The sequence below is a fragment of the Somniosus microcephalus genome, unplaced genomic scaffold, assembly GCF_052327205.1.
Source record: "Somniosus microcephalus isolate GS21.2 unplaced genomic scaffold, FLI_Smic_1.0 unresolved_chr4, whole genome shotgun sequence".
NCBI classification, from domain to species: Eukaryota; Metazoa; Chordata; class Chondrichthyes; order Squaliformes; family Somniosidae; genus Somniosus; species Somniosus microcephalus.
The window spans coordinates 42,819,148-42,847,019 of record NW_028225182.1 but is presented as its reverse complement, the minus strand read 5'-3'; the positions used below and the strand labels follow the sequence as shown (position 1 = coordinate 42,847,019).

Below are 27,872 nucleotides of genomic sequence, written 5' to 3'. Positions count from 1 at the left end.
CAAACCCACGATCTCTACCACCTAGAAGGACAAGGGCAGCAGGCGCATGGGAACACCATTACCTCCAAGTTCCCCTCTAATTCATACACCATCCTGACTTGCACGTATATTGCCGTTCTTTCACCCTCGCTGGTTCAAAGTCCTGGAACTCCCTCACTAACAGCACTGAGAGAGTACATTCACCACACGGACTGCAGCGGTTCAAGAAGGCGGCTCACCACCAGTTTCTCTAGGGAAACTAGGGATGAGCAATAAATGCTGGCCTTGCTAGTGAAGCCCACATCCCATGAATGAATAAAAAACCTTATCTAGCTTAACTTTAAATGCATCTATGCGATTCACCTCAACCACTCCACGTGGTAGAGAATTCCACATTCCCACCACTCTCTGCGTAAAGACGTATCTCCTGAATTCCTTACTGGATTTATTAGTGACTATATTATATTGATGGCCTATAGCTTTAGACTCACCCACAAGTGGAACCATCTCCTTCTTGACTACCCTATCACACAATCATACAGCACAGGCGGCCACTCGGCCCATCGTGTCAGTGCTAGCTCTTTGAAAGAACTCTCCAATTAATCCCACTCCCCTGCTCTTTCCCCAGAGCCCTGCCAGTTTTTCCTTTCCAAGTATTTATCCAATCCCCTTTTGAAAGCTACAATTGAATCTGCTTCCAGTGCCCTTTAAGGAAGTTCATTCCACATCATAACAACTCGCTGCATAAAGAAAATTCTCATCTTTCTTTTTTTCCAGTTGGTCTCTCCAGTGTGATTAATATCGTATTGTTGAATTTGTAATGGTGCTGTATCAGATTATGAATCCAATCACCCCTTTCCCAATTGTTGGTCGCTCACCATTACCTGCAATGGGACTGTCGACTTTCCTGAAGATCTTATCAAAGTCCTCTGGGGTGGTCCAGGATTGTTCAAACATGTGCAGAAACTTCTTCAGTTGCAGCTCTCCAATACTAAAGAAATAAACACACAATGGTGCAGCGTTATACAAAGGCTGTGGCCTCCGTCACTGTCTGGAGGCTGAGTAACTCCTCTGACTATTAACGCTGACTCCTAGTTTGGAATTTGGCTCTGTTGCCACAAATATACTCCTCAGGAAAGATGTCCAGGCTTTGGAAAGGGTTCAGAGCAGGTTCACCAGGATGTTACCAGGGATGAGGGACTTTAGTTACGTGGAGAGACTAGAGAAGCTGGGATTGTTCTCCTTGTTATGAGGAGAGGTTGGAAAAGTTAGGACTGTTCTCCTTGGAGCAGAGAAGGTGAAGAGGTGACCTTATAGAGGTTTTCAAGATGATGAGAGATTTTAATAGAGTAGATAAAGATAAACTATTCCCTCTGGTGGCTGGGTCAAGAACCAGAGGTCACAGATTGAAAAACCTGAAAAGGCGCTGGAAGCTGATGCCATCAATAATTTTAAAGGGGTGTTGGACAGGTACTTGAGGATGAGGAACTTACAGGGTTAGCGACAAAAAGTGGGGGGTGTGGGACTCAGCATGACTGCTCTTTCAAAGAGACAGCACAGGCACGACGGGCCGAATGGCCTCCTTCTGTGCTGTAAGTTTCTATAATTTGATGATAAACCATCTGTTCTGATAGGACCTCCTCCTTGGGATCTGATCTGGAACATTGTATACAGTGAGTATGGGGGTACATGGGTACCAGTATCAGGCCCTGACTGAGTGAGAACTCAGGGACTCCAGCACCAGTAACAGACCTATTCCCAGAGCCTAGAGAAGATCAGTCAGGGCCAGGCCTCAGGCTAATGAAGTTTGCCGCGGTAGACCAGCCATTACCCGGTTTCTACGGTGCCTCACAACTATCAATGTGATACCTACGCCAATACCAAGTTGTATTTGAAATCTCGTTGTTTCTCGGAACTGAACCTCAAATCCACGGGAAGGTCATCGACCGAATCGGCATCAATGTACCTTGGCATATTGGGGGCCCAATCCTTCCACCTGGAACACAAAGGGAAGCATTGTTAGACCATGAGGCAGAGACAAGTCTGTGTTCAAATAAAATCTTTCAAATGGATCAGGATTTTGTTTCCACATTACAACAGTGACTACACTTCAAAAATACTACAGTGGCTGTGAAACGCTTGTGAAAGGCGCTATAGAAATGCAATTTCTTTCTTTCTTTGCATCTATGAGGATTTAACATTAAATTGAAATACCTTCCGTATTCTATGTACTTGTAGAAAGGGAGAATGAGGGAGGGAAGGAATTCCACAGTTTGGAGATCTTGGCAATGCACCAGTTCACAGAATCACAGAATCACAGAAACCCCACAGTGCAGATAGAGGCCATTTCGGCCCATCGAGCCTGCACCGACACATATCCCACCCGATCCCCGTAACCCCACGTATTTAATCCCCCTAACACTAAGGGTCAATTTATCATAGCCAATCAACCTAACCCGCACATCTTTGGACTGTGGGAGGAAACCGGAGCACCCGGAGGAAACCCACGCAAACACGGGGAGAATGTGCAAACTCCACACAGACAGTCACCCGAGGCCGGATTCGAACCCGGGTCCCTGGCGCTGTGAGGCAACAGTGCTAACCACTATGCCACCGTGCTGTGATTGCATGTGGCGGTGACCCATTGTTAGGCGCCTGTTGCCTGTTTAGAAGACAATCTCCTTGGGCAATGACATTCCATAACTTTATCACATGGACTCTCGGTCAGAAAATTAACCGGCAGTCCCGTTGGTACTGGCTGTGTGACTGAGTCTCTCTATAAATACAGCTGAGATACCTGGGAATTACCTGTAGAGCTTCTGTCTCTCCTGCAGTTCTTGCTGGCGATGGGACAGTAATATGGGCCACTTGTCATCGCAGACTCTCTTAGCTGCAAAGGAACATTCAGGTGTTAAATAGAGAATGAGATATCCAAGGGTGAGGAACAGGCTGCAATCTAATCGAGGGCTTTAGAAAAAAAGACTATAGCACCTTTCACAACCTCAGGACGTCCCATAGCACTTTACAGGCAATGATATATTTTTGATGTGTACTCACTGTTGTAATGTAGGTGTATATATGTATAGAATAATGGATACCCAGGAGTGAGTTAGAGGTTGGAATCTAATCCAGGGGTTTAGATAGTTTATGTATATATAGGTAAAAAAATATATATATATAAAGATAGATACAATAATTTTTTTTTATTCGTGCATGGGATGTGGGCATCGCTGGCAAGGCCAGCATTTATTGCCCATCCCTAATTGCCCTTGAGAAGGTGGTGGTGAGCCATCTTCTTGAAGCGCTGCAGTCCGTGTGGTGAAGGTGCTCCCTCAGTGCTGTTAGGGAGGGAGTTCCAGGATTTTGACCCAGCGACAATGAAGGAATGGTGATATACTTCAAAGTCAGGATGGTGTGTAACTTGGAGGTGGTGGTGTCCCCGTGCGCCTACTGCCCTTGTGCTTCCAGATGAAAGAGATCGCGGGTTTGGGAGGTGCTGCCAAAGAAGCCTTGGCGAGTTGCTGCAGTGCATCTTGTAGATGGGACACACTGCAGCCACGGTGCGCCGGTGGTGGAGGGAGTGAATGTATAAGGTGGTGGATGGGGTGCCAAGTTTGGACCAAGGTTGTAATGAGGTCGGGAGCCGAGTGGTCTTGGCGGAACCCAAATTGGGCATCAGTGAGCAGGTTATTGGTGAGTAAGTGCCGCTTGATAGCACTCAGGAATCAGTTACTCACTGAAATCTAATGAAAGGATACGAATGATTTATCTACACAATATTCGATACCTGGAGTGAATCTAATCATGGGTTCGGATGGGTTATACTAACATCTGGGGTCTTGTGCCAACACTGGGAGTGATGTCCCACAGACTAGTCAAGAAACAGCCTGATATAGTCATAGTCACAGAATCATACCTTTCAGCCAATGTCCCAGACTGCTCCATCATCATCCCTGGGTATGTCCTGTCCCACCAGCAGGACAGACCCACCAGATGTGACGGCACAGTGGTATACAGTCGGGAAGGAGTGGCTCTGGGAGTCCACAACATTGACTTCAAACCCCATGAAGTCCCACGGCTTCAGATCAAGCATGGGCAAGGAAACCTCCTGCTGATTATCACCTACCGCCCTCCCTCAGCTGATGAATCAGCACTCCTCCATGTCGAACACCACTTGGAAGAAGCAATGAGCGTAGCAAGGGCACAGAATGTACTCTGGGTGGGGGACTTCAATGTCCATCACCAAGACTGGCTCGGCAGCACCACTACTGACCGAGCTGGCCGAGCCTTGAAGGACATAGCTGCCAGTCTGGGCCTGCGACAGGTGGTGAGAGAACCAACATGAGGGAAAAACCTACTTGACCGCGTTCTCACCAATCTACCTGTCGCAGATGTATCTGTCCATGACAGCGTTGGTAGCAGTGACCACCGCACAGTCCGTGTGGAGACAAAGTCTCGTCTCCACAGTGAGGACACCCTCCATCGTGTTGTGTGGCACTACCACTGTGCTAAATGGGATAGATTCAGGACAGACCTAGCCGCTCAAAACTGGGCATCCAAGAGGTGCTGTGGGCCATCAGCAGCAGCAATCTGTAACCTCATGAGCCAGCATAACCTTCACTCTACCATTACCAACAAGCCAGGGGACCAACCTGGGTTCAATGAGGAGTACAGAAGTGCGTGCCAGGAGCAGCACCAGGCGTACCTAAAAATGAAGTGCCAAATTGGAGAGGCTGCAACACAGCATGCTAAATAGCGGAGGCAGCATGCCAGAGACAGAGCTAAGCGATCCCACAATCAACATTTCAGATCAAAGCTCTGCAGTCCTGCCACATCCAGTCGCGAATGGTGGTGGACCATTAAACAACTAATGGGAAGAGGAGGCTCGATGAATATTGTTGTGTATGTAATATGTATGTTACTTTAAACCTATGGCCAGGGCAGGACTACTTTGTAGGGCGCAGTGATACAGTAGTACCACTCCTGGCCATAGGGGTATAAATAGTACTGTGGGTACTGATCTCCCCTCAGTTCCCGCCTGTTGGTATGAAGTAAAGACTTACGTCGAACCTTCTAAGCTGTCTCTTCCTTATTGTATATTAAGTATATTCGCATACTTTACACTGGCGACGAGTAACGTTCGAACTCACCAGTACAAGGTGCAACAAAGGATCGGTAGCAGTACGGGGAGAGAAGCTTCTTACCAGCCTGCAGAGTCCAGCGTCGACCGAAGGAGGCCGCCCAGTTCAGGAGGAGCGGCAGCAACGGAGCGAGAGAGAGAGGTTTCCAGCGGAGGCTGCGGCAGCTGAGAGAAGAGGCTGAACGGGCGTTCCAGACACGGGGCAAAAATCCACCCAGGGCCAGGTAAACTGCAATCCTTCCCGGGGAACGCGAGCTGCAAGGGCCAGAATGGGCAGGCGATCTGGGGAACAAACGGAGCCACGAGGACTAGCGGGCCACGAGAGGGGAAGGTATTTGTAATAGCGGCGGTGGCAATAACGGGAGCTGCAAGGGCCAAAAATAACGAACCTGGAGAGACGTCGTTGACAGCAGAGGGAGAAAAGGCGGGAAAAGCGCCATCTAGTGGACAAAGGGGAAAAGTTTTTCTCTTCAGCAGTTTAAAATAAAAACAACAGCGCCATCTAGTGGAAAAAGGCGGGAAAACTTCTTCAGCAGTTTTAAAAATGGCTAAAGAAGCTCGGTTGTCAGAATTTGTTGCCGACATAGAAGAATGGGATGCATATGTAGAAAGGCATGAACTTTATTGCATAGTAAACAAGGTGAAAGATGACGAAAAGGCAGCAACCTTATTAAATTCTATGGGGGCAAAAACATATGGTCTGCTGAGGAATCTTCTTACTCCAGAAAAGCCAGCAGACAAAACGTATGCCCAAATTGTTGATACGTTAAAGGAACATTTAAACCCTAAGCCACCATTTATAGCGGAAAGGTACCGCTTTTACAGACGCGACCAAAGGAATGATGAGTCGCAGGCAGCCTATTTGGCTGAGCTCAGACGGTTGTCCAAACATTGCCAGTTTGGAGCCTTTTTGGCGGAAGCGATCAGAGACAGATTTGTCTGTGGCATGTTAAATGAGAGTACACGAAAACGGTTGCTAGCCAAGAAACAGCTCAGCCTAGATCAGGCGATGGAAATAGCATCGTCACATGAAGCAGCAGCACAGGGTGCTGCTCAAATACGACAACATACAACCGGCTATGACACCCATGAGGTGACATTTCACAAAGGTAAATGCTACCGTTGTGGCAAAACCACCCACGACCAAAGTAATTGTTGGTTTCGTGATAAAATATGCCGGCAGTGTGGGAAAAAGGGGCATATAGCGAAAGTTTGTCGGTCGGGTACGAAACCCAATAGTGGGGGCAATCCAAGCAGTACCAAGGCAAGGACAAAAATACATAAGATATCTGACAGTAGCTCAGACGAGTCACAGGAAGGCACAAAAGCAGAGCCTAAAGGTCTGGGATGTCTCAAGTTATATGGTGTAGACAAAACGGAGGACCACAGCACAATGTGGGTTAAAATGAAGGTAGCAGGCATCGAAGTTAATATGGAGCTGGACACAGGTTCAGCCCTATCAGTAATTAATGAACAAGATTATAACAGGCTGTTCAAACGCATTCCCTTAAAGGATACCGAAATCAAATTAAAAACATATACGGGACAAAAAGTTTACCCGAAGGGAAAAATGCAAATAACAGTTAAATACAACGGCAGAAAAGTGCCAGGACTTTATTTATACGTCCTACCAAACGGTGGACCACCACTTTTGGGTAGGGAATGGATAAGAAAAATCCATTTCGACTGGAAGTCGATACACGAGATAAAAGTAGAGACCACCAAGGATGATACAACCATTACAAACAGGCTGTCGAAAATATTGGCAAAAACGCCAGAGGTGTTCCAACAAGGGCTGGGGACCTTAAAGGACATTAGAGCAAAAATAACTATTGCTCAAGATGCAAACCCCAAGTTTTGTAAGGCCAGACCGGTGCCTTACGTCATTCGGCCAGCTGTGGAAGCAGAACTGGATGCCTTAGAGAGTGCAGGTGTCCTTACAAAGATTGAGTGGAGTGAGTGGGCCACGCCCATCATCCCAGTTATAAAGAAATCTGCAAATAACACGCCGGGGGAACCAAAGAAGGTTCGCATTTGCGGGGATTTTAAGATAACTATTAACCCAGTCCTGCACACGGTACAGTATCCGCTGCCGCGGATAGAGGACATATTCGCATCGTTAGCTGGGGGTAGACACTTTACGAAGATTGACCTTTGTCAAGCTTATTTACAGATGGAGGTGGAGCAGGACTCGAAAAAGCTCCTAACGATTAACACACACAAGGGATTGTACCAGTACAATTGCCTGGTATTTGGTGTGGCGTCCGCCCCAGCCATATGGCAGAGGACCATGGAACAGGTCCTACAGGGCATTCCAGGAACGCAGTGCTACCTGGATGACATCCTGGTGACAGGACAAACGGATAACGACCACCTCGCTAACCTGGAGCGAGTACTTCTGCGGTTGCAACAATACGGACTCAGGGCGAACAAGCAGAAATGTGAGTTTTTCCAGGAACGTATCTCATACTGTGGTCACATTATAGATAAGGAAGGCCTGCATAAGTCCCCGGAAAAGATCGAGGCAGTAGTGAAGGCCCCGCCCCCTGAGAATGTATCTCAGTTACGATCATTCTTAGGCCTTATAAACTATTACCATAAGTTCCTCCCGAACTTATCGTCCATTTTACATCCACTAAATTCATTGCTGCAAAAGGGAGTCTCCTGGAATTGGGACGAAGTGTGTGAGGCTGCTTTTAAAAAGGGTAAACAACTCATTACATCAAAGGAAGTGCTCGCACACTTTGACCCAAAAATGCCAATGAGGTTGGCATGTGACGCCTCCCCGTATGGTATAGGGGCAGTGTTGTCACACAAATTTCCCAATGGGACGGAGAGGCCAATAGCATTTGCCTCAAGGTCGTTAACTACAGCCGAAAGAAACTATGCGCAAATCGACAGGGAGGCCCTCAGTCTGGTGTGGGGTGTAAAAAAATTCCACCACTATCTACATGGGCAACGTTTCACACTACTGACGGATCATCAACCGTTGGTGTCCATATTTAATCCAACAAAAGGGGTGCCCCTGATGACGGCCCAAAGGCTACAGAGATGGTCACTGTTCTTAGGAGCACACCAGTACCTTATCGAATATAAGGGTACCAAACAGCATGGCAATGCGGATGGCCTGTCGCGGCTACCCTTGCCTACCGAGATCGAAGAGATAGTACAGGACCCCGTGGAAATATATCATACGGCGGTTATGGAACACTTGCCCATCACCAGCCAATGTATCGAGCGGGAAACACAGAACGACCCGACACTGGCAAGGGTTTACGAATTGACCGTGAAAGGCTGGCCGGCGCAGGGTGACGCATCATTGCCAGCGTTTTCGGCAAGGAAGGACCAGTTGTCCGTATGCCGGGGCACATTGATGTGCGGAGCCAGGGTGGTGGTCCCTCAAAAATTACAACATAAAGTGTTGCGGGACTTACACGAAGGTCATCTGGGGGGTGTCAAAATGAAAAGCCTCGCCAGAGCCTACGTCCGGTGGCCCGGCATTGACAGGGACATCGCGGAAGTAGCAAAAGCATGCCAAGGGTGCCAGATGGTACAGAACGTACCACCCCAAGCCCCACTACATCCGTGGGAGTGGCCCTCAACGCCGTGGCAAAGGATCCACGTGGACTTCGCTGGGCCCTTCATGGATGTGATGTTCCTTATTGTAGTGGACGCCCACTCAAAATGGCCGGAGGTCATAAAGATGTCATCAACGACAGCCGAAAAGATGGTCGCAGCCTTAAGGACCATTTTTGCCCGAAACGGGGTGCCCGAGCAAGTCTGTTCGGACAATGGGCCACAATTTGTGGCAGAAGAATTTCAAGCATTCCTAAAAAGGAATGGAGTGCGACATTATACGTCCGCACCATATCATCCGGCTACAAATGGGCTGGCAGAGCGATTTGTACAGGCTTTTAAAAAGGCCATCAAGGCAATGGGGGAGGAAAGGTTGCCACTACAACATAAGGTGGACAATTTCCTATTCGCGTACCGTAATGCTGCACATACGGTGACCAACCAGGCCCCCGCCGTCATGTTCTTTAATAGAAGGTTAAGGTCTCGCCTCGAATTGCTCAGACCAAACATCCGGAGAGATGTGGAAAACCGAGTATTTCGTAGGGCTCCTGACAGACAGACACGGAGCTTCGAGGTGGGGCAGCAAGTGTTGGCCCGTGATTATAGAAATGAAAAGTGGCGGTCTGGTACGATAAAGGCCCGCCAGGGACCTTTGATGTACACAGTGGATACTGGGGATGGCATAATCAGACGACATGCTGATCAACTTGTGGAGTCCAGAAACCCAACTGATTCACTACCTCAAACGTCTCAGCACATTGTTCCAGCGGAATCACGGCCCAGCTCGTCGCTACAGAAGTCTCAGGATTGCGAGGAGTTCATCACTCCAGTGAGCTCCACGGCACAGGATGTGCCATCAGACACCGACGACTCCAGCGGTGAAGTGGTGACGGAAGTACCGCCGCCTACACCGAGACCGACTAGAGAAAGATGTTATCCTAGTCGAGACAGGAGGCCTCCTCAGAGACTGAATCTATAACATGTTTCTTTTTATATATATATAGGTAGACAACTCTGATGTAAATATGTTATGTATGTTGTGTTACCAAATGTTATTAGCCCTAGTTATGGGGCATCTATTGACTTAATTGCACGGGTACGTTTTAATTAAAAGGGGAGGAATGTTGTGTATGTAATATGTATGTTACTTTAAACCTATGGCCAGGGCAGCACTACTTTGTAGGGCGCAGTGATACAGTAGTACCACTCCTGGCCATAGGGGTATAAATAGTACTGTGGGTACTGATCTCCCCTCAGTTCCCGCCTGTTGGTATGAAGTAAAGACTTACGTCGAACCTTCTAAGCTGTCTCTTCCTTATTGTATATTAAGTATATTCGCATACTTTACAAATATCTCCATACTCAATAATGACGGAGCACAGTACGCGAGTGCAAAAGACACGCCTGAAGCATTTGCAACCATCTTCAGCCAGAAATGCTGAGTGGATGATCCATATGTATATGTTCGGATATCAAGAAGTGGGGATGTTCGCTGATGATTGCACAGTGTTCAGTTCCATCGCAACTCCTCAGATAATGAATCAGTCCATGCCCGCATGCAGCAAGATCTGGATGACACTCAGGCTTAGGCTGGTAAGTGGCAAGTAACATTCACGCCACTCAAGCGCCAGGCAATGACTATCTCCAACAAGCGAGAGTCCAAACCCCGCCCCTTGACATTCAACGGCATTACCATCGCCGAATCCCCCACCAACAACACGCTGGGGGTCACCACTGACCAGAAACTTAACTGACCAGCCACGTAAATACTGTGACCACAAGAGCAGGCCAGAGGCTGGGTATTCTGCGGTGAGTAACTCACCTAATTCCCCAAAGCCTTTCCACCATCTACAAGGCACAAGTCAGGAGTGTGATGGAATACTCTCCACTTGCCTGGATGAGTGCAGCTCCAACAACATTCAAGAAGCTCGACACCATCCAGGACAAAGCAGCCCGCTTGATTGGCACCCCATCTACCACCTTAAACATTCACTCCCTCCACCACTGGTGCACCGTGGCTGCAGTGTGTACCATCTACAAGATGCACTGCAGCAACTCACCAAGGTTTCTTCGGCAGCACCTCCCAAACCCGCGACCTCGACCACCTAGAAGGACAAGGGCAGCAGGTGCATGGGAACAGCACCACCTCCAAGTTCCCCTCCAAGTCACACACCATCCTGACTTAGAAGTATATCGCCGATCCTTCATCATCACTGGGTCAAACTCCTGGAACTCCCTACCTAACAGCACTGTGGGAGCACATTCACCACATGGACTGCAGCGGTTCAAGATGGCGGCTCACCACCAGCTTCTCAGGGGCAATTAGGGATGGGCAATAAATGCTGGCCTTGTCAGCGACACCCACATCCCAGAAACGAATAAAAAAAAAATATATCAACTCCGATTATACAAGACACTGAAAAAATGGATCTATGCCAGCAAAACGTGCTGTCACAGCTGTTCCGCTGCCTAAGGAGTGTGGCTGTACTGGATTTTGATGTTCAAGGCCCATCCCTTATTCTGAATATGCTACAGGCACAGGAGCTTATCCAGTAACCTGGGCTGGTGTTGGAAAAATGCTCCGTAACGTGCTCAAAATGTAATTTAAGCTTGAAAGGTGCCGTCTTTCAAATGAGACGTTAAACCGAGGCCCCATCAGGTGGACGTACAAGATCCCACGGCACTATTTCAAGGAAGACCAGGGGTAGTGCTCCCCGGTGTCCTGGCCAATATTTATCCCTGAACCAACATCACAGAAATACAGTTAATCTGGCCATTATCACATTGCTGTTTGTGGGAGTTTGCTGTGCGCAAAATTGTCTGTCAAGTTACCTACAGTACAACAGTGACTACACTTCAAAGGTACTTCACTGGCTTAAAACGCTTTGGGACGTCCTGAGGCCGTGACAGGTGCTATATGAATACAAGTTCTTTCTCTCTTTGGGTCAGCTTTACCAACCCTCCAACGATCCTGGACTCTACCATCTCACCTGCTCCTTCCCGGAGGCGTACGGTGCAGTTGTCCAGCCACCTGTAGCAGGGGAAGCGGTAGGTCTTTCCCGAGGGGGTCTCCACCGTCACAGAGCAGCAGAACCAGTAATCTTTCCCCAGGAACCAGTAATCTGGTGGCAGGTGTGGAGTCACTTCCAGCTCCACAAACCAAATGGTCCCAAGGTCCTGGTCGCTGGTGATTTCATACTCATCCACCTGCAAATGAAGTTAGACCGGGGTGGGGTGGGGGTTAGAATGCAACATGTAAGGCAAGAGCGGGATAACCCAGTGCATAACTGCGCTGCCCGGTACTACTACAGACCAGAAGGTGCAGGTTTGAACCTCTGGTCTGTACTGAGTTACTTGACCTCAGGCGGCAGTAGGAGTGATATAATTGCTGTCAGCATTCTAAGCATTTGCCTCCCGATCACAACATAGTGATGCAATGCTGGAAACAACGTGTGACGTAAGACAACTACTAGGCACTTGGCCTAAGCGTTAAACAAAGCTTTAATCAACTGTTTTACAACATGGAGGTCTAGCTGTGTCCTTCACTAGTTCCTGTTAAGAATGTCCTGCGCAAGCTGGGCCCGTGCCCGAGTATTTATACTCTCCCTGGACAGCGCCACCCGCAGGCCGCTCAGTATTATTTCAGAAGTCTTTCTTTCATGAATGACTGATTCAGGTCAACGTGTGTGTTAATGTCATGCAAGAACAGCACAAGGCTCGGTGGTGATGCCTTCTATAGTCGCATAGACCAACAGCAACAACTTGCAATGATATAGCACCTTTATTATAGTAAAGGCGTTTCACCGGAGCGCTATCAAACAAAATTTCACTCCGAGCCACATAAGGAGAATTAGGACAGATGACCAAAAGCTTGGTCAAAGAGGTAGGCATTAAGGAGCGTCTTAAAGTGGGAGAGAGCGGTGGAGAGGTTTAGGGAGGGATTTCCACAGCTTACGTCCCAAGAGCTGAAGACAAGGCCGCCAATGGTGGAGCGATTCAAGTCGGAGTTGCGCAAGAGGACAGAATCGGAGGGGCGCCGAGATCTCGGAGGGTTGCAGGGCAGGAGGAGGTTGCAGAGGTAGGGAGGGGCGAGGCCATGGAGGGATTTGAAAACAAGGGTGAGAATTTTAAAATCCAGCTTTTCAAAAAAACAAAATTGTGTTTGGGCATCAACCGATGAAAGTCCACCTCCAAAATATTATCCTGTCTTTTCTGGTCACAGGTGCTGATAGATCTGCTGTGTATTTCCAACAGCTTCTGATTTTATTTCAGATTTCCAGCACTGGCCGTGCTTTCAGCTGCCTGGAATTCCCTCCCTAATCCTCTCCATCTCTCCACTTCTCTCTCCTCCTTTAAGGATAAGGGGTAAGCCATTTAGGACTGAAATGAGGAGGAATTTCTTCGCCCAGAGAGTGGTGAACCTGTGGAATTCTCTGCCACAGAGGGCGGTGGAGGCCAGTTCATTAAATATATTCAAGAAAGAGTTGGATATATTTCTTGAGGCTAAAGGGATCAAGGGATATGGGGAGAAAGCAGGGACAGGGTACTGAATTTGAATGATCAGCCATGATCTCATTGAATGGCGGAGCAGGCTCGAAGGGCCGAATGGCCTACTCCTGCTCCTATCTTCTATGTTTCTAAGCTCCTTAAAACCTATCTCTTTGACCAAGACATTAAAGACACTATATAAATGCAAGTTGTTGCTGTTTTCCTTTTCATTTTATACCGAGATTAAAGCACCAGCACTCTGCCTCGAGGCCCAATGGCTGCTTTCTGTGTTTTGACGTTCTGCGGTTCTACTTACATCTCCCCTTTCCAGGTCATTTTCCAGCCACTTGTCCACACTGGTTTTCCTGCTCTCTCCCCCCCCTCCAATCAGGGTGCAGTGCACGGAACTGTCTGTTCCGGCAAACTCAGAACTCCCAGTTCTGAAAGTGACTTTGTAGGTGACCATTCTCACAGTTGGAGAAATCCAGATCTCGAGCTGTTCCAATCTAGACTGCAGCAACACTTGACACACTGTGTTCCTGGGCGTGTGGATACAAGACTTATACATTTAAAAATAGAAGGGCGGAGATTCAAGTGATGCAACTAACTGGTTAGTTCACTGCACTGGGAGTAAAAGCAGGTGACTAGGGAGGAAGAGACTTTTAAATCATCCCATTCTGGAGATGGCCATCCAGTAAATTTGACTGGATTGATTTCTGGGATGAGAGGGTTGCCCTATGAGGAGAGATTGTGTAGAATGGGCCTATATTCTCTGGAGTTTAGAAGAATGAGAGGTGATCTCATTGAAACGGATAAAATTCTGAGAGGGCTTGACAGGGTCGCTGCTGAGAGGCTGTTTCCCCCTGGCTGGAGAGTGTAGAACGAGGAGGCATAGTCTCAGGATAAGGGGTCGGCCATTTAGGACTCAGATGAGAAATTTCTTCACTCAGAGGGTGGTGAATCTTTGGAATTCTCTGCCCCAGAGGGCTGTCGAGGCTCAGTCACTGAGTATATTCAAGACAGAGAGTGATAGATTTTTGGCACTAAGGGAATCAAGTGATATGGGGATAAGGCGGGAAAGTGGAGCTGAGGTAGAAGATCAGCCATGATTTAGTGATCTAAAATTACTCAGTCTGGACTTCATTTACACGCCACTTGGACAGCACTTAACCGAGCTAAGGCTGAAAGAGAGGCGGGAGCTAGATGCAATGCTGGAAATGAAGGGACAGTGTATGAAGTCACTGCCCTTGCTTCAGTCAAACTAAATCTGGTGACGTGCCCCGTTTCATATTTTCAGCTGTTTCTCACAGAGTAACAGAGCCTGTATGTGCTCCCGGTGTGCGATATTCTGCGCCCAAACCCGCCACCTCCACCACCTAGAAGGACAAGGGTCAGCAGGCGCACGGGAACACCACCACCTCCAAGTTCCCCTCCAAGTCACACACCATCCTGACTTGGAAATATATCGGCTGTTGGAGGCCCAGAGGGTTGGTGCAGACATCAGCAGAAACTGCTGGGAACAAGCACTGGCCTGTGAGGTTTTGGGCCCTGATAACCTCATTGCATCAAAGTAAAATCAACTTGCATCAGGTTATAGAAAAGTAGCAAAACCTGATTAATGGCTTCTCACCCAGTTGAGGCGAATCGCATAGATGCATTTCAAGGGAAGCTGGATAAACACATGAGGCCAAAAGGAATAATGGGATATGTTGATGGAGTGATATGTACAGGGCCTTGGTGAGACCACACCTTGAGTATTGTGTACAGTTTTGGTCGCCTTACCTGAGGAAGGACGTTCTTGCCATGGAAGGAGTGCAGCGAAGATTCACCAGGCTGATACCTGGGATGGCAGGAATGACGTACGAGGAGAGATTGTGTCGATTGGGCTTATACTCACTGGAGTTTAGAAGATTGAGAGGGGATCTCATCGAAACCTATAAAATTCTGTCAGGTCTGGACAGACTAGATGCAGAAAGGATGTTTCTGATGGCCGGGGAGTCCAGAACCAGGGGTCATAGTCTAAGGATAAGGGTAAGCCATTTAGGACTGAGATGAGGAGGAATTTCTTCACCCAGAGAGTGGTGAACCTGTGGAATTCTCTGCCACACAGGGCAGTTGAGGCCAGTTCATTAAATATATTCAAGAAAGAGTTGGATATGTTTCTTGAGGCTAAAGGGATCAAGGGATATGGGGAGAAGACAGGGGCCGGGTACTGAATTTGGATGATCAGCCATGATCTCATTGAATGGCGGAGCAGGCTCAAGGGGCCGAATGGCCTACTCCTGCTCCTATCTTCTATGTTTCTATGTTTCTATGAGATGAAGAGGGGTGGGAGGAGGCTTGTGTGGAGCATAAACACCAGCATGGACCTGTTGGGCCGAATGGCCTGTTTCTATGCTTTAAATAAGTTGTAAGATTACTATGTATATAACCATTCCATATTTTTACAGACACACTGGGTGTCAGACCAGAGCTTGAGAAAGCACAGAAACAATTACTACATCGCAATAATGCTAACATTGTTTTATTTAAAACACACTGGGGATGATATTCTCAACAAAAGAATGTCCCTTTAGATCCCCCTCCCCTCCTGAGTAAGTAACCCAGAGGGTTGAAAACCCAGAGGTAACCATCAAGGATCCGGGAGGCATCCGCACTCCCTTCCCCGAGCCTGGCCGCTCTGCCCATTAGATGGTGATGCTGTTCTCGATGTTCGCGGGACGCAGGTAATCGTATTTCAGGTCCAGGCCCTCGTTGCGCTCCTGGATTGCGCGATCGATTGTCTTCAGCTCTTCCTGAAACCCCCTGATGACATCCTTCACCGCCTCTTTGGTGAAATACTCCTCATAATCACCGAGTTCTCTCTGCATGAAAAAATAAATGGTTTGTATTCAGTCGGGGACGGGCACGGTCAGCTAGAAATTGGGGCAGCTTCGTACTGCGGGGACCACACTCACTAGGAACTGGGGAGAGACGGGCAAACTCATTTCACACAGGGTCCTTACATCCAGCGGACCAAGGTAATGTTCATCCCCACAGTCTGACCACTGAACACACTGCACCTGAACTTCTTTAAAAGGGTCCTGACATTGACACATGACTGATTGCTTCAATTTCCCTACATATGGATGTTACTCTAACTAGTCTGTAATTACCAACCTCGTGCGATACTCTTTTTTCCACCATTGGCACTACATTTGCCTTCCTCCAGTCCTCAGGAACTGCTCCAGTATTTATGGAGCTGTGAAAAATACCAACTGGGGAACTTCACCACCGGCACAACGTGGCTGCATTGTGTACCATCTACAAGATGCACTGCAGCAACACGCCAAGGAACATAAGAAATAGGAGCACGAATTGGCCATATGGCCCCTCGAGCCTGCTCCGCCATTCAATAAGATTATGGCTGATCTTCGACCTCATCTCCACTTTCCAGCCTGATCTCCATATCCCTTGATTCCCTTAGCATCCAAAAATCTATGGATCTCAGTCTTGAATATACTCAATGACTAAGCCTCCACAGCCCTCTGGGGCAGAGAATTCCACAGGTTCACCACCCTCTGAGTGAAGAAATTTCTCCTCATCTCAGTCCTAAATGGCCGACCCCTTATCCTGAGTCTGTGACCCCTGGTTCTAGACTCCCCAGCCAGGGGGAAACAACATCTCAGCATCTACCCTGTCAATCCCTCTCAGAATCTTATATGTTTCAATGAGATCACCTCTCATTCTTCTAAACTCCAGAGAGTATAGGCCCAATCTACACAATCTCTCCTCACAGGACAACCCCCTCATGCCAGGAATCAATCTAGTGATCTTCTTTGGCAGCTCCTCACAAACAGGAAGATGCCTTGGCATGTTGCTCCTCTACCAGCTAGAAGGACGATGGCAGCAGGCACATGGGAACACCACCATCTCCAAGTTCCTCTCCAAGTCACACAACATCCTGACTTGGACATATAATCGCTGAATCAAAATCCTGGAATTCCCTACCTAGCAGCACTGTGGGAGTATCTTCACCCCACGGACTGCAGCGGTTCAAGAAGCTGGCTCAACACCGCCTTCTCAAAGGGCAATTAGGGACGAGCAATTAATGCTGGCCCTGCCAACGACGCCCACATCCCATGAATGAATAAATAAAACACTTACATTTCCTTGACTTTTCTGTGTTGTATGCGTCTGATCCAGGAGCCGTGTGGTTATTCAATCTGTCCAGTTTCTGTTACTAACTCCTACATATGTTATGTATTGCTTTGCCCCATATGCTATGACTGGAATTCTTTGCAGTCCTCCTTTGTGAAAACTGGCATGTTGGGGGTGATTTTGCCAATGGAGGCGAGACTGCTGCTTGTCGGGTTTTATTCCTGCCTCCATCGACATCCGGCCAACCCACACTATTTTCCCTTGATTGACCTTGTTAAGCCCGCCCAGCGGATTTAGCAGGCCAATTAAGGGAAAGCAGGTTACTGGTGACGTCAGCGAGTGACGTTTCATCTGTCAAGAGCTTTTGACAGATGAATTGTCATTGTTTGTGAGCTCTGTGAAGCTGTCAAACAGTGACAATCTGCCTTCTAAGTTGAAACCTGGGACACAGGCTCAGTTAGAGATCTGTCCTGAGCAAAAAGCAGAAGGCTGATGCATTTGAGAATGCAGAGGCCATTCTGCTTTCTCTGCCGGTGAGATGAGGGACTCCCGAGACCTGAAGGGATGAAGCCTGGAGGAAGGAGCAAAGGTAAGTAAAGCTTTAAAAACACTTAACACTCACCTCTCACACTTACCTCTGCACACATGCACCCATCACTCACCTGCACACCGGACATCTCGGCCCCTCCGACCCCCACAGACCCACGGCTCGCCTCACTAACCCTGGCGAAGTTCGGAGCCGTCGGGAAGCCCACACTTTAGGTGGCAAAATAGGAATTATCCAAAAAACTGCCTGTTAGCTACCTGTTAACAGGCAATTAATTGGCACTATTCCTCTTCTCACCGCAAAGAGGCGGCTCCCAGAACAGGTCGGGTACCCGCCTCCTGGGAAGATGGCATGGAGGCGGGTTGGGGGCAGGATGGGCACCCGCCCCCAGATTCTGCCATTTTTCCGGCAGTCCCGCCTCCCCAGGGCTGGCAAAATCACCCCTGTTGAATCCATTCAATATAACTGACACATCCTGACCTGTAATAGCTTCACCCAGTTAAAGGATAGAACTTGCATTTCTATAGCGCCTTTCACGACCTCAGGACATCCCAAAGCGTTTTACAGCCAATGAAGCGATTTTTCCAAGTGTAGTCGCCATTGTAATGTAGGAAACGCGGCAGCCAATTTGCGCACAGCAAGCTCCCACAAACAGCAATGTGATAATGACCAGGTCATCTGTTTTAGTGATGTTGATTGAAGGATAAACGTTGGTCATGTGTTCTTTGACCTTGCTTCCGTCATTAACAAAGTTGGAAAATGTTTTTTGGTCCCTCTGCTCTGCCCAACAACCAGCGTCAGCAGAGCACCCCCTACTGCACTGATGTGACATTTTTCCTGTTCCCACACCAACTGTCCTGTGGTCTCCCTGAAGGTGCAGTTTTAATGGCAATTATTACAAAGTATGTACAGCACAGAAACAGGCCATTCAGCCCATAGGGTCCTGGCTGGTATTTATGATCCACACGAGCCTACTCCCAACCCTTCTTCATCTCACCCCATCAACAGATCTTTCTATTCCTTTCTCCCTCATGTGCTTAACTAGCTTCCCCTTAAATGCATAGGAACATAGGAACAGGAGGAGGCCATTCAGCCCCTCGAGCCTGCTCCGCCATTCGATGAGATCATGGCTGATCTGTGACCTAACTCCATATACCTGCCTTTGGCCCATATCCCTTAATACCTTTGGTTAACAGAAAGCTATCAATCTCCGGTTTAAAATTAACTATTGATCCAGCATCAATTGCCATTTGCGGAAGAGAGTTTCAAACATCTACCACCCTTTGTGTGTAGAAGTGTTTCCTAATTTCTCTCCTGAAAGGTCTGGCTCTAATTTTTAGACTCTGCCCCCCTAGTCCTAGAATCCCCAACCAGCGGAAATAGTTTCTCTCTATCTACCCTATCTGTTCCCCTTAATATCTTGAAAACTTCAACCAGATCAACCCTTAACCTTCTAAATTCTAGGGAATACAACTCTAATTTATGTAATCTCTCCTCGTAGCTTAACCCTTGAAGTCCGGTTATCATTCTGGTAAACCTACGCTGCACTCCCTCCAAGGCCAATATCTCCTTGCTCAGGTGTGGTGCCCAGAACTGCTCCCAGTGCTCCAGGTGTGGTCTAACCAGGGTTTTGTACAGCTGCAGCATAACTTCTACCCCCTTGTAATCCAGTCCTCTCGATATAAAGGCCAGCATCCCATTAGCCTTTTTGATTATTTTCTGTACCTGTTCATGACATTTTAATGATCTATGTACCTGGACCCCCCAAGTCTCTTTGGACCTCCACTGTTTTTAGCCTTTCACCATTTAGAAAGTACCCTGTTCGATCCTTTTTAGGTCCAAAGTGGATGACCTCACATTTGTCTACATTGAAATCCACTTGCCACAGTTTTGCCCATCCACTTAATCTGTCGCTATCCCTTTGTTATGCTTCAATATACACTGCCTACGATTCCACCTATCTTTGTGTCATCGGCAAATTTGGATATATGATTTTCTATGCGATCATCTAAGTCATTAAATATTGTAAATAGTTGAGGCCCCAACTCAGATCCCTGCGGGACACCACTAGTCACATCCTGCCAATTTGAGTACCTACCCATTATCCCTACCACCTGTCTCCTGCCACTTAGCCAATTTCCTAATCAGGTCAATAATTTGCCCTCAATTCCGTGGGCTTCTACCTTAGTTAACAGTCTCCTATGTGGTACTTTATAAATGCCTTCTGGAAGTCCATATAAATGCTCTGATGATGTGGAATCTATATGGGCAGAGCTGAGAAATACCAAGGGGCAGAAAACGTTAGTGGGAGTTGTATACAGACCCCCAAACAGTAATGCTGAGGTTGGGGATGGCATTAAACAGGAAATTAGAGACGCATGCAATAAGGGCACAGCAGTTATCATGGGTGACTTTAATCTACATATAGATTGGGCTAACCAAATTAGTAACAATACTGTGGAGGAGGAATTCCTAGAGTGTATACGGGATGGTTTGCTGGACCAATATGTCGAGGAACCAACTAGAGATCAGGCCATCTTAGACTGGGTATTATGTAATGAGAAAGGATTAATTAGCAATCTTGTTGTGTGAGGCCCCTTGGGGAGGAGCGATCATAATATGATAGAATTCTTCATTAAGATGGAGAGTGAAGTAGTTGACTCAGAGACTAGGGTCCTGAATATAAATAAAGGAAACTACGATGGTATGAGGCACGAGTTGGCTAGGATGGATTGGGGAATGTTACTTAAAGGGTTGACGGTGGATAGGCAATGGCAAACAGTTAAAGATCACATGGATGAACTACAGAATTTGTTCATCCCTGTTTGGCATAAAAATAAAACAAAAAAGGTGACTCAACCGTGGCTAACAAGGGAAATTAGGGATAGCATAAGATCCAAGGAGAGGACATATAAATTGGCCAGAAAAAGCAGCAAACCTGAGGATTGGGAGCAGTTTAGGATTCAGCAAAGGAGGACAAAGGGATTAATTAAGAGGGGGAAAATAGAGTATGAGAGTAAGCTTGCAGGGAACATAAAAACTGACAGTAAAAGCTTCTATAGATATGTGAAGAGAAAAAGATTGGTGAAATCAAGCGTAGGTCCCTTGCAGTCAGAATCAGGGGAATTTATAATGGGGAACAAAGAAATGGCTGACCAATTAAATACATACTTTGGTTCTGATTCACAAAGGAGGATGCAAATAACCTCCCAGAGCTGTCGGGGAACATAGGATCTAATGAGAGGGAGGAATTGCTTGAAATCAGTATTTGTAGGGAAATGGTGCTAGGGAAATTGACGGGATTGAAGGCCGACAAATCCCCAGGGCCTGATAATCTACATCCTAGGGTACTTAAGGAAGTGGCCCTAAAAATAGTAGATGCATTGCTGGTCATCTTCCAAAATTCTATAGACTCTGGAACAGTTCCCACGGATTGGAGGATGGCTAATGTAACCCCACTATTTAAAAAAGGTGGTAGAGAGAAAACGGGGAATTATAGACTGGTAAGCCTGACATCGGTAGTGGGGAAAATGCTAGAGTCCATTATAAAAGATGTAATAGCAGAGCACTTGGAAAACTGTGACAATTCTGTTCATATTATGGTGCATCTTTTTGAAATATGGCGTATTCCCTCACAAAGTGGGGATGTTTGCTGATGACTGTGTAGGATTCGCAAAATTGGACTTTGTATTAATAAGGGTCAAATGGCAGAAGAGGCCGTGATTTTAAAGACTGTTTTAAAAGAAGTCCAGGAAAAGGGGCATACAAAATGGCCGCCATACCATGTGACCAGCTTATTGGGACACTTTAAAATGGTTCCTGCTCAACCTCAGACAGCTTTGTGGATTCAACCTACAGCAAGTTCTGGAAGCCGTTTCTGAGAGAACGAAACCAGACCCACACCTATGCATATGGATTAGATGCAGATCCAGTCAAGATCGGCCTGGAGACAGAGGCCATCAAAATGTTGACCCAGACAAAAGGGGACAATTTCATATTCATGAGAACAGCACCCAGGACTAGATAACGAGATCAGCAGGACATTAAAAACAATGAAGGTCATTCCAGACCAGAGATGGGCCATTACCGGCCATCGAAAACATTTTAAAATATAATAACTACCCCGCTGTGCTCCCAGCCGCCAAAAGTAAAACAAAGACTAACCTGATTTTGGGCAGGAGACGGAAGCTTCTGGAAGAAAGGTATATCTGGAAGACTTTTCGGCAGTGGGGGAGAGCTCAGACGGAAGACACACTTGGAAGAAGACACATGACTGAGTGACAGTGGGTGAAGAGGAGTCACTTCGGGAGAAGATCAGCAAACTCCTCTCCACCATCGGAGGAGGAAAAAGAACCAAGCCAACATCAAGAAGGCCATCTCGAAGCCGGCGTCCCACCCTGGGGAAACACATCGGGAGATCATCGACCATCCCCGGGCCGTTGCCAAAACGAGAGGCCATCGACCCAACTTGGGAGAAGAAACAAAAAGATAAATACCCCAAGAGGAGCAACCTTCCAGCCACCCCAGCTCGGGAGAAGAGAGAAAAGGAAACTGAAGAAGCGATGGGAGCCAGCCCAAGGCTCCTCTAACCAGGGTCGAGCCGACGATCCTCGACCCTGCCGACATCCAGGCCCGCCGGTGTCTAGCCACCCCCGACCCCCACCTCAGGAGAGAGGTGTGGCGCAGCTCGCAGGGGCTCCACGATCCACGTGGAGACAAAACGCCTGAAAGGACCAAACACAGACTCGATTTCAAAACCTTGCACTTCCTAGTGGGATTGGTGAGCATGTTTCTGGCCCTTCACAATCAGATCTAGATAGGTTTAATAAGGGGGTGGATTTAAGGGTACAATTAACATGAGTTGTTGTCCCTCGATGTTCCATGTGTTTCCTTATTTCATGATGATCTTTGTAGAGTATAAGATGCCTGTATTTGCCCTAGTTAGTACTGTGTCATTATGATTTGCTTGTGTGTTTTTCCCTCCCATGTACTCTCTTATCTGCTTGCATTTGATTTGATATTTTTCCTTATGCAATAAAATGTCATTTTGTTTCATCAAACTTGGTCTACAAGAGTTTTCTCTACATTGTAGTTCCTGCCCCTAAGTCCAGAGTATAGAATCTAAGGGGCGAGTGGGTCAAACCACTCAAGGTTTTACTGTGCAAGAGAGAGAGGCCTCTGGAGAGAGAAACCTCAGGGAAATCTCTCAAGGAAAACCCCTTACAGAAAATGGCGACCACGGCAGGACTCTGGCGGCAGGATTGCAATGTAGTAGATCCAAGTTTGAATGGTCGAAATGCAATGGATGAGAGGATAGCGGATTATGTCTTTGGCAAGGTAAATCTCACTAAAAAGTGCATTTCCGATCTCTTGCTGGATGGACGTCCGGTGGACGCAGCCATCAGGTGGACAGAGAGCAAAGAGCATAAGAAGTCAGTGGAAAAGGCAATGTGGCTGATGTGTTACAAGAAGCAGGTCCAGATCTTGGGCCGAGTCGTTGCAGCACAGGCAGCCAGGACCACAACCCAGGCAGCAGAGATAGAGGAAAAGGCCATGGGTGGGGAAAAACTCATCACAGCGCTTCACGCGCTGAATCAGGAACGCCAAGTGGTAGCTAGTCAACATCAGGCTAGGATAGAGTACCTGGAGTGCCAGGTTACTGAGGCAAAGATTAATGAAACGAGGATACGGGAGAAAAACGCCCGCCTCGCACAACAGCTAAGAGCGCAGGAGAAGAGAGTAGTGGAGGTTACGGCAGCTTACAAGCTAGCCCTCGAGCACGGGTTTGAGAGCACAGACCACGGCCCCTGCCAAAAGACCATAGAGGACCTAAGAACGGCCCTGGTTAAGGCAAAAGGCATGGTGTGTCTCGTCAGCCCGAAAGCTAGTCACATGGACTTTTTAAAGGAATCAAAACAGCCGATTCCAGCTGAGGTAATTGTGGTACCAGCCACCGAGCCCTCAGCACCGCTGAGTTATAGTGAGACTTGGCCGGAAAAGGAGGGGGTAGTGAAAGAAGAGGTAGCCGAGGTGGAGTGTGTGGAAGAGCCACTGGTCGCAAAGCCGGGACCGGCACCAATGTGTCCCGCTCGGCACCAAAGGTTCAGTCCCAACGCTGCCGATGGCAGTATCGGACCCCACCAGAACCAGCTCGTGGTGCTCTACGCTGGCCCGCAATTAAAGTCCATGGTGAGCCACCTCGCACGACTCACAGTAAAGGGAGATCCCTCGATTCATTTCAGGGAGATAGAGGAAACAGCAGCCATTAATGACTGCGATGGTCAGGAACAGGTGAAACTGTTGCTTTTCTCCCTGGATTCCACAATCCTTCAGTGCCTCTCAGAGGATGGTAAGAGGGGACGGAAAGGGTATGCGGATCTCAGGGAGGAAGTTTTAGAAGTAATGGGAGTGGACGACAGTAGTCCTTTCGACCGTGTAGAAGGGACCCTGCAGCTATCTGGAGAACCCCCACGGGTTTTCGCAGGAAGGCTGTGGCCAGTGTATCGACGCAGCTGTCTGGGTATGCCTGAACGGGCTTTAATGAGCAACGAACAGCGGGTTCATTGGCTCCGTTGCTTGGTTACCAACAGCTTGCCAGAGATACGGGCCCTAGCCAGATCTTGGTTTGATCTCCAAGGTCCCGGCGTCACGGAGGAGACGGTACTCCGTCAGCTTAATGTAGCGTACAAGAATTGTAGAGGTCAGGAAACACCTCCCCAGAAGGGAAAGGTGCATGAGGCAAAACCCGCAGCCCCAAGCAAGAAGGAGTGGCGTCAGGAGGGGAATCGCTCTGTCCAAGCCAAGCTCAATTGCTACGGGTGTGGGAAGGATGGACATTGGCGCAAGGACTGTAGAAATCCATGGAAGGATAGTAAAGGGAGATTTCCCACAGCCCAAGCCCAAGCCCAGACCGCCGCCCCAGCACCAGCCCAAACCCAAGCCGTAGCTCCTGCCCCAGCACAAGGAGCTGGTGCAGTTATGGATCCCGCTGCGATTGAATCAATCATAGAGACAATGCGGTCTCTGATGATTTCGCAGGGGAAGATGGCCGTCACCACTGGTCTTGTTGCTCCCGAAACCCCGACCACTGTGGCCCAATGACTAGAGCCAGTGCAGCCTGTCGACCTGTGTCCCCCAGAAAGACATGCACAGCAAGAGACCTCCTGTAAAATGGAGGAATACCTGCGGTGCCAGGTTGCGGAGGCTAAGTTAGTTGAGCAGGCTTTAAGGGAGGAGAACACTAGGTTAACAGCGAGGGCTGGCAGTTTAGAGGGTCAGCTAAAGGCTTGTAAATGGTTTCACATCAATCAGTGTAAACTGTTTAAACCAGGTGCAAGAGTATCAGCAACCGAAGCCAGGTCTGAGGGTAAAAATCCTCAGCCTGAGGCGTGCGATGAGTCACAGACCACACAAGCTGGCGTTGTAGCCTGCTTGGAAGGAGAAGCTGTCCAGCCCACCAGGGGGAAGGCTTCCCTTATAGCCTGGGACTCGGACGAGGAGGGGCCCGAACGACAAGGTCCCGCCCTCGACACGATTCTGGAAGAGGTGGAGTCGGAGGACGGAGGTCCCACCCTCGACTCGAGCGTGGGGGAGGTAGAAATTGGGGGCAGAGATTCTCCACCTGTAGGGACAGGTGAGGAGGAGCCGTCTGCCACAGGCCCAATTCCCGAAGGGGCGGAGCCTGAGGGGAGGGAGCCGAAGCCTACAGTCGTGGAAGAGCCACGGGCTGTGAGAGCTAAAGTCCCACCCGAAGGTCCACTCGCCAAGGGAGCCTGCCCAAATCCCAAAGGGGCGGAGCCTGAGGGAAGGGAGCCGAAGCCTACAGTCGTGGAAGAGCCATGGGCTGTGAGAGCTAAGGTCCCACCCGAAGGTCCACTCACTAAGGGAGCCACGCCCAAAGTACCTTTTCGCAGGTCAACTCGAACGCCTCAGCCTGTAAAACCTTGGCCCGATTCCCCCGCTCCCAGTAGACGCCGACTTCAGAAATCCTTGAAAAAACACAGTCCCCGATTAACAGCAAAAGGCTGCGGGGAACCAGAGCCACAGGTCACTGCAGCCCCGGCACAGGGAGCGGCGAGCTGCAGTCCAATCAGGGATTAGGCAAGCTGCCCGGGGACGGGCGGCGCTGTACATAAGTTTAAGTTTAAGTTTAAGTTTAAGGCGTGTAAATATTAAATGATTAGAGTTTAAGTCGGTGTTGTTTTGGATCGAGGTCGAAAGACCCGATCATGCCGTCACCTAAGCCAGAATCTCTCAGGAGCCTGGCTATATTGTTTGATTTATTGCAGGGACCAGGAGAAAGATGAGAGGGATCCTCGTCGCGTTCGTGATAATCGGATGGAGCTGGGCCTATCGGGGCCGCACCAAGGACTCCACGATCTATGGGTGCTCTGGAAATAGAGGCCCCATCGCGACTGACGGAACTGGCTCACGGGACGCTGAAGAGACTGCTGCCTACTTCCATGAAGGAAGATGGCCAGGCTGGCTGGGGTCGAACTCTACTGAATACTCCAGCCAGACGGGGTTTGCATACAGAGAAATGTCTCTGATGTGCCCCAGGGTGCGGATCATTGCACCCAGGATCAGCGTTACCGTGGGCAAGAAGATTTGCCTTGTTTGCCATGGACATGTACCTTTGGACCGCTGGTGGTGGCTGCGCAAGTTGAGCAGCACCATGAAGAATTCCACTGTGGAGTGGGAGAGATTGGGTAATAACACCCATCGGACAATAACGGGAACTCATGGGGGGTTGAGTGTCTGTTGGGACAAATGGTGGGAACCAGATGAGGGGATCTACATCTGTATATGGAGTTCAGAACGCGTTTGCCCCACAGGCGTCTCCATCTTTTTCCAAAGACAGTGGCAGGATGCTGGACAAGGAATGAGGTGGGACGTCAGCTCACGGGCATGCGGAGTCCCCTACTCTCAGATCCCAGTAAATGCCACTGAGCTCACCACCCGACCCCGCAAGCCCCTGCCCACAATTCCAGTAGCTAAAGCCCTCAAGGAAGGGTGCCCCACCACGACAAAGGGACCCGGGAACGGATTGGTATTGGTACCCACAGGTCAGGTACTGTACCAAGGGGTCCACTACGCGGTGGCTTCGGTGATTTTAAACCTCACCGAGGTACGATTGCCAGAGTGATGCCCCAGGGAAACGGAGCAATTATACCAGGTCCTGTTAACAAACATGTTTAAACAGTTTTACGAATTCGACCTTGCCGATGTCGACAGAGCCGAATTGTACGCCACACCACATGAGGTCTTGGACAGAATAGGGAGGCAAAGAAGGGGTGCAGTAAATGATATTTTCACAGCTTTTAACACAGGAACTTCCGTCATCAACACATTGGATGACGTGGAGCTGCAAACCCAGATCAATGGTTTGAAAACACAGTTAAGAAAGATACTGACTGATGAGAATAAGGTAGTGGGTTCTGAGTTACATGAGGACCAGGCCATGACACTACACTTAAAAGAGATTATAGCTGAGCTGGAGAAACACGCCAGAACGGTAAATGCCCTCATTAGGGAGGATCGGAATGCGTCCGATCAGGCTGCGCAGAACGAAGCTTGTGTGCTATACAGGGTGTGGTTACTGGGCGAGGGCCGCAGTAATCTGGAGGATTTAAAGCAAGGTTTAGTCCCCTCCTGGATCAGCAACAAGCACCTCGCAGCCCTCCACCCTTTTGAGAATACATTGAGTCCGTGCCAGCTCAGACTAGCTTCAGAGGCCTACCCAGTCCCAGTGGACTGTGGACGGTCTAATCACACCATTATGGGTATAGTGGTAAGAATGCCGGTGATGGGAAAGACAGCTAAACCCGCCCCGGTATACAGGGTGGAGAACATTGGAGTCATTCGGGGGGTGCGCACATTCACTACTCGGGGGTCCCACCTTACGTCATTCGATGGGAGCATGCAATGATGGGTACCGACCTCTCGGGGTGCCGGAGCCGGGGAGCACACATCATCCTGTGTCCCCAGCACTTGAATGCCCAT

General features: G+C 48.6%; 1 protein-coding gene and 1 pseudogene across 1 annotated transcript in view; both read right to left on the bottom strand.

Moving 5' to 3' along the window:
- LOC147090641 (polyunsaturated fatty acid 5-lipoxygenase-like) overlaps positions 1-13,710 on the bottom strand; it is an 81,698-nt gene extending 67,988 nt beyond the window's left edge. The window contains exons 1-5 of the mRNA XM_085977404.1: positions 13,500-13,710; positions 11,686-11,902; positions 2,788-2,869; positions 1,853-1,975; positions 864-970 (exon numbers count right to left, since the gene is read on the bottom strand). Of these exons, the coding sequence (XP_085833530.1) occupies positions 864-970; positions 1,853-1,975; positions 2,788-2,869; positions 11,686-11,902; positions 13,500-13,649 (679 nt within the window). The 5' untranslated portion in view covers positions 13,650-13,710. The remainder of the gene's footprint in view (positions 1-863; positions 971-1,852; positions 1,976-2,787; positions 2,870-11,685; positions 11,903-13,499) is intronic.
- A 2,160-nt stretch (positions 13,711-15,870) lies between these two features.
- The window catches only part of LOC147090640 (polyunsaturated fatty acid 5-lipoxygenase-like), a 157,789-nt pseudogene continuing 145,787 nt past the window's right edge, over positions 15,871-27,872 (bottom strand).